Source organism: Sinocyclocheilus rhinocerous, unplaced genomic scaffold (genome assembly GCF_001515625.1).
Source record: "Sinocyclocheilus rhinocerous isolate Xijiao unplaced genomic scaffold, SAMN03320098_v1.1 scaffold1121, whole genome shotgun sequence".
Classification (NCBI taxonomy): domain Eukaryota; kingdom Metazoa; phylum Chordata; class Actinopteri; order Cypriniformes; family Cyprinidae; genus Sinocyclocheilus; species Sinocyclocheilus rhinocerous.
This window is the reverse complement of record NW_015670367.1, coordinates 33,129-40,805: the sequence shown is the minus strand read 5'-3', so window position 1 is coordinate 40,805 and position 7,677 is coordinate 33,129. Positions and strand designations below refer to the sequence as shown.

The 7,677-nt window shown below is 36.7% G+C and overlaps 1 protein-coding gene across 1 annotated transcript in view; it reads right to left on the bottom strand.

The window, feature by feature from the left end:
• Positions 1-7,677, bottom strand: part of LOC107734142 (neuronal tyrosine-phosphorylated phosphoinositide-3-kinase adapter 1-like) — a 45,312-nt gene that overhangs the window by 7,956 nt on the left and 29,679 nt on the right. Inside the window, 1 exon segment of the mRNA XM_016546006.1 lies at positions 826-1,223. Coding sequence (XP_016401492.1) covers positions 826-1,223 — 398 coding nt within the window.

Below are 7,677 nucleotides of genomic sequence, written 5' to 3'. Positions count from 1 at the left end.
GGGGGGGGGGGGGGGGGGGTAATTTCTGTGACCAATGTAGACAACCTGTTTTTAAATAAATACTGTATAAATATAATATTTAAGATACTGAGATGTTAATGTTTGCAACATATTTCTTTAACCATGTTGAATTTATTATTTGGTGCAAAGCAATTATTAAATCACCTTTTCTTTTTCATATTGTATCAAAATAATACTAAAATACAAGAGATGCTGCTTTCTTAGATTTTATCTTATGAATAAAATAATTTCCTGTGCTGGAAAATAATATTCATTAAGTATTGTAATCATCCTTCAGAATAATCTTCGATTTAAATCAATTACATAACAATTCAAATAAAAATGTATGAATGGCTAACATAAACATACTGTCAGAGAACAATGGATGATTTATGAGTCATGAATCATAAGTGCTTATACTTAAGAACTAGACACTGAAGTTTGAGTTCAAGCTTCATGGCAACAAATCTTTTAAAACCATTTATTTTGACACATTTAGTATCAAGTAAACATCATACTGTTCATGCGTTTCATGTTCTATCAGTTGTACCATCTTTTTCAGATGTACCCACAACTGAACTTAAAAACAAGTAAACTATGATTAGTCATGTTACATGTGAGTCAGATGGCTCCTTATCTATATTCGAAGCATCAGAAATACACCAGTTTATGAGAACTGCCTCTACACAAGAATTGTCCCAGGTCAAGAATCATTTTTTAAAATTGATTCACATCCCTAAATTTAACATTGACTAGATGATTGATGAGACTAGAACTATGCATGTCTCAAAGACTTCCCATGTCGCAAGAGTTGTGCTCACTAACCATTCCGCTTCTCTGGGTGTTTGGGTGGGTGATTGGGAGGTGGAGGTGGCGGAGTATCAGGTGGTGCGTGAACCCCCCGGGAAAGATGCTCCTGCTGGGGTGTGGAGCTGAGACGAGTATTGGGGTGGCGTTTAGGCTTGGCTGGAGGACAGCGGGAGGTATTTGACTGGTTTTGGGGGTCTGAGTCTGGATAATATCCATTCTCCATTTCCTCTCCCTCACCGGTGCCCATAGCATGGCAGGATTGAGAGCGTGGGGCCATGGCGGCCGCACAAGAGTGAGGCGAAAGGTCCTGGGACGCCGGCATCGTCATAAATCCCATTCGGAAATGACGCCGAAATGATGCCAGATCCCGAACCTTCCCAACCGTCGCAGAGGAGGCATCTTTATAATTGGAGCTATGGGAGATGGGAAGATCACAGAATGAGAGATTGAATCAGAAATTGAGGGAAAAGGAATAATTTCTCTGTAGAGAGATTCTTTATCAGATTAGAATAATACATTTGTTTCTCATTGTGCTGTAGGCCTCCCACATTCTCCTCTTTTCTCTCTCTCCTCATTTCTACTGATAAAGGCTCTATTAATAGCTCACAGTCAATTTCATTTTTGTCTCTAGCCCCCGTTGTACACTCTCATTTCCGGAGTTTAAACATCTCTCCTACTACTGCACAGTCACACAGACCAATACCTACACAAATAAAACACAAACACATCTCTCAGTTATAATAGGGACTTTCTATTGGCTTATATTGTTTTCATACTGAGTTAATGATTTTTGTCTTCTAACCCTAAACCATACCCTCACAGACATTTTCAATACAATTCTGTTATTTAATATGTTTATTAAGCTGTTTTGTTGTGATTCCCACAATGTAGGTAATTTCAGGGTTTAATATCCTTGTGGGGACTTTTGGTTCTCACAATCTAAGCAAAATCAGACCACCCCCCCCACTCCAAGTCCAGGATGAATGATGAGAGAGGAAGCGGTTCATGCCAGCCTGCGAGAGACCCAACAGCCTCCTTCACCCTCCCATCCTTCTTTTCTCCTCTATTCTCCTCAGCTCCCCTTCTTTCTTCTTATTCTTTCGTTGTTTCTTTTCATCTTCTCCATCTTCAATTATCTTAAGGTTGGTATGAAATAAAAATCTATTTTCTAAATGCATATAAGTTATTGATATTATTGTGAACAACCATGTATCCATATACACCCATGTATGTGTCCAATTTTTTATTAGTATAATTTTTTTTATTGACCTTGTAATGTTCGATCAACATGTCCCTCTGAAGATATAACAGGGTTCTCTCTGGTGACGTATGCTGGACTTCTCCAATCATTCAGTCCTCTTAAATCCACCCCTGCAAGCTCACATTTATTTGCCTTCTTTTCTTAAATGTTGTAACCACATTTCAAAATCCAATCAACAACCAATGGATAGAATCAAGTGCCCACCCAACATTTTTTCTTTTGCGATAACCTGTTACACTGGGACATACATCAAAATACGGAAGAAATATCTGTTGCTACTTCCGTTTTATCGCAAATTTAAGTCTGGAATTCTTAGGGATGGTTGATGCAAAAATGGTTGACCTATTCCTTTAAAATTTCCTTGTGACATATTTGCAAACATTGTTTAATCAGCTGATCTTTTGATCTCTTGCTTTTTCTCTTCCCTCACACAAAAAAAGACTTTGTCTGCAGGCTGTGTCTCTCCCTTCATCCCTCTCTCTGCATCTTTTCTGATTCTCCTGAATCTACTAGCATGCTCTCCCCGTTTCCAAGGCAACTAGCCAGTCATTTGTTTATTGTTTGCTGATTTTTTTTTCTCCAAACACACACACACACACACACACACACACAAGCTAATTCAGGTGTGGCTAAGCAACATATTGTAGGTGGTAAATAGTGGGCTGCCATCAGTACATCACAACACACACACACACACACACACACACACGCACACACACACACTTACACACGCACGCACACACACACACACACACACACACAATTAAAGGGAAATGAATCACTGATGCTGTTTTCTGGTGATGGGGTGAGTTAGAGATATATTTAGAGAGAGAGAAATGTTTTTCCATTTAACAGACACTGATATTGCAAAGATATTGCTCTTTTTATAGCTCATGTGACTTTATGGAGTTCTCAGTGATGTTTCAGTTAAGTATCAAGTGTTTTCTAGATGTTCTTCTAATATTTCTTGGGAGAAATAAAAATAGACAGAAATGAGACAATGTAATACAGTACAGTAAAAATATAGAGCAATATAAATAATGTGGATAGCGTTAAAACACAAACACTCCAAAGACCAAATTACAAGATGTAACTTAATGTTTGAGTTCATATTTAAAAAAAAAAATTTAAAAAAGAAAGCAAGCAAACAAACTAATAAAAAATGTTGCTGGGAAACAAGATACTTAACCAAAAGTCTCCTTTCATTCCATTGTGATTTTTTTCTTCCTCTGAGCATAACTGTCATATTAAAAATTCACAAACTTCTTCCTGTTAACTTTTAAGATGTGTAAATATTGTCTAGAGATCATTGTGCTCCCCTCCTCTGACATTTATGAAGGTTGATGTGCACAAGGTCCAGATGGAAGCAACTCATCAATACACTGTTCAGCAGTGTGTGTGAGTCTTTGTTGTCAGGCAGAAGGCAGAGAAGGTGCTGAGCTAGTAGAGTGTGACACACACTAACAGAAAAGAACAGCACCACAGGATATGATGCGCAGACAGGGCACACAGCGTATGAGTTGGCCATGGAGATCTCACAGTACAGCTGTCGCCCAGGTATAATCTGGGCAAAAAAGGTCTGATGAGTCTGAACATCCTATCATAAAATCCATCAAGGACATGCCGTTTTAGCTGCACACACCATAGTAAAATATTCAGAACAAACCACTGGACTGAATTATTCTGTCTCATTGTGTGGTTTATTTTAGGATGCTTTCTACACAAAATCAGTGTGTTAACTACATATGTGTCAGTTCTTCCCCTGATGATGGTACTCTACTGTTCAAAGGTTTGGGGTCGGTAAGATTTTTAAATGCCAAGTTCTGTCATGAATCTCTAGATGGCACAAGCTGATGGGTCCCTAATGCAAAGTGATGATATTCACAGCGTTAAACTACTTGGCACCAGCTGATTGGTTCATGTTGCATACGCAGCCAATAAGCTTGCTGCTTTACATTTAAATGGCTGGTTAGCATTTCAGAGATTCTCTGAAAACCTCCACCTTCCCCAGCTCCACCTGTATAGATCTGCTACGGGTTATTATACTGTATATGCTATTTGTGCAGCAGCAGTATGACAAAAATACTCACAGCACCGTATCGGCCTATGTATTGGCAGTAGCAAGTTCCTGTACTTGCTTTGCAGCAGCAGCAGCAATAATCTACAACAACAGCAATAACCAACAGCAGCAGCAATTTAGCAGTGTAGGAGATCTATTCCACCAAGACCGAATACATTAACATTGTCATGTTCACTACCATGCTAAAATCTTCAGAGTTGTCATGATAGAAATGCTTTTGAAGAAGTCTCTTATCTTCACCAAGGCTGCTTTTATTTGATCAAAGTAAAAACAGTAATATTGTGCGATGTTATTACAATTTAAAGTAGTTGTTTTAAATTTTAATATATAACATATATATTAATATATGAATGTATATTCTTTTTTAATGTAATTTATTCCTATGATGGTAAAACTACATTTTCAGAATCATTACTCCAGTCTTAAGTGTCACATGATCCTTCAGAAATCATTCTAATATGCTGATTTGCTGCTCAAGAAGCTTTTCTTATTATTATCAATGTTTGTGCAAACATTTGTGCTGCTTAATATTTTTGAGGAAACAGTGATACATTCTTCACTTATAAACTTTCATTTATTTGAAAAGTCTTGTAACATTGTGATTGTAATTCAACCTTGAATAAATGTATTAATTTATATGTATATAGTATTAATTTATGTTCATTTGATATTATTTTTTATAACCTACTTACCTAAAACATTTGAATGGTAGTGTATACTAAAGTTTTACACTAATCAGTGCAGAAGATAAATGCTATGGTTTGTAACCCATTTGTGCCAAAAAAGGTTTGAAAGATAATCTGTGCCTGAAAGCAAAATGAGAGGGAACAGACTGTGAGTCATATGAGGTTTGTTCTCATAGCTGAGGATTTTAGGTTGTTCTGTCTCATTTGACACGATGCTTCACATGGCAGAATGAAAGCTCAAAGGTACAGGGAACTAAAGCAATTCAAGTCTGCTCTATTTCTGTTGTTTTGCTTCAGGCTGCACAACATGTGGCTCTTACATGGCTTTATCTGAGTCTCGAGTTTAAAGGCACATTAGTGTGCAGAATCAGTTTGCTAACATGCTAAGTGACTCACTTGATTCATCCATTCATTTGTTGCCACTCAAGATTGACAGCAAAATGTGGGAAAAGAGAGAGGGGAACAGGGAGGGAGGGATAAATGAATAAGAATCATCTGCATTCAGCAGCAGAGGACGAGGATGGAGGGATTGAGTGGGAGGACGAGAGAGGAAGTGGACAGATCCTCCAGACAGAGAGCGAGCATGCGTGGGTGACCTCTTGTGAATCTCTTTACATCTGTGAAGGGGAAAGAAAGAGGTGGAAGGAGCCGAGATAACTGCTTAAAGATATTGTGCATGTATAAAAGCATGTTTGATGTGACAGCACATGTATGTCTGCATGTGTGAGCAGTTTATACAAAGGCGGCTAAAAGCAGCATGTTTGTCTGAGCTCAGGATGTGTTGTGGGTTCTGCGTGTGTCATGAATGTAGAACACAGAGTGGATGAAAAGCGCTTTGATGTCCATTTGCACAGGTCTTTTTCAACTTTAGTTAGTCTGTAATGTTGCTGTTTGAGCATAAAAAAGATCTGCAAAGTTACAAAGCTCAAAGTCCACTTCAAATGGAGATATTTTTGATTGTGATTGTAATAAAGGCAATTTTATACTTCACTGAACAGAAATGCACTGTTGTGTTTTCTGCTTGGATGTTACGGTTAGCTTTTTATTATTATTTATACCGTATTGGCCCGAATATAAGATGACCCTGATTATAAGACGACCCCCCCTTTTTCCAGATGTACCTTTTGGAAAAAGGCTTTTTAAAACCCAAATCTTGTTTTTTCTCAGTAAAACACATTTTGTCTTCAATTATTTTCATATTGCATATTTTTCCTATTTTAATTTTTGTTTTGAAGGTATGGTAAAAACTGGTCAAATGTACCAACAATCACATTTAAAAAATATACACTTTTTGATATACCATAAAAAAAAATAAAAAAAACTGGTAGCCCATCTGAATTAGGACATTAGGGGCTATCCATCTAATAGTAGCCTACCAAAATCTTATTAAGAGTAGAAGTTAAATCTTACTGTAGTCTTCAAATCTGGGTACTGTCTTACGTTTTAAAATCACAAAGAAAGTTTGGTCCCATCATGCTAACGTGACAGTCAGGATTCATGCAGCTGTAAGGTTTTCTTTTTCTTTTGTTTTTATTCGCGATCTTTACAACACGCATTACATTACGTATTTCATGGCACACTCGTTTTATACGTATTTGGCGCCACCTAGTGTTGTGGGTGTATTATTGACATGTCAAAGTCTAGACCCTGAATATAAGACGACCGCATTTTTTCAGATGTATTTCCAAGAAAAAAACATCGTCTTATATTCGGGACAATACGGTAATATTGAGTGAATCTCAAAATGTATATTTATTTTTTTATATATATTTTGATGCCTAAATTCACTTGTAGCATTTACATCAAGTCTTTTTTTAGTGTTTTATTTTAATTTATTCAGACAAAATATTATTGAAAGCCATTTGTTGTTATCTGCCATTTGTTTGTTATTGGCCATAAGATGTGATTTTTTCGTGTGTCATGAATGTAGAACACAGAGCAGATGAAAAGCGCTTTGATGTCCATTTGCACAGGTGTCAGAGACAATCATCTAAATGCATTCTCCTCTTCATCCAGAAACACAGAGATGGAGAGAGAGAGAGAGAGAGAGAGTAATGCCAAGAGGCATAAAGATTGCAATCAATCCTGTCCAGCTGAGAAGAATTACAGAAGGAAAAAAGCACTCAAAAAAAGTTGAAGATGTAAACAAAGCATTGCAAAATATGGTAATATACAGACTTACATAAGAAACGTAAGGTGTCTTAAGAAGAAGAAGAAATGGTGATTTAGGACAAGGAATTAGAGTGAAACATAACGCTACAGACGTGCACACGTTCACTTAGATAAATAGATATTGATACCATATCAGTTATATATTAAATATTAGATATTTTAAGTTGCTGGAATCAGATTATATTGATTTTAGGCCGATATTAAGAGATTTTAAGTTATCGGTATCAGCCGATAATTGTATATTTTATTGTTCATGCTCAGTTCATGAAACTTTAACTACCGTATTTGCCCGAATATAAGACGACCCTGATTATAAGACGACCCCATTTCTAATTAAAGTTAATGAATTAAAAATAAAAACCTGAATAAATATGGATAATTGCATTTATTTGTAAGATAATTAGACCAAGAAGTCTCATTTTTAAAAGCTCCAGCTGTTTTTGACTACACTTCATGTCGGCTGATCTACTGAGACACCAGAGGGGCAGATAGTGCTGGAATATATCTTGCTATCTCTCTCTCCGGTCTTTCTGTGTCTCAGTGTGTTAAAAATGTAAAAGATTGGATGACCAATAATTTTCTCCTATTAAATTCAGATAAGACCGAGATATTACTTATTGGACCAAAAGACAGTACACAGAATCTCTTGGATTACAATTTGCAACTAG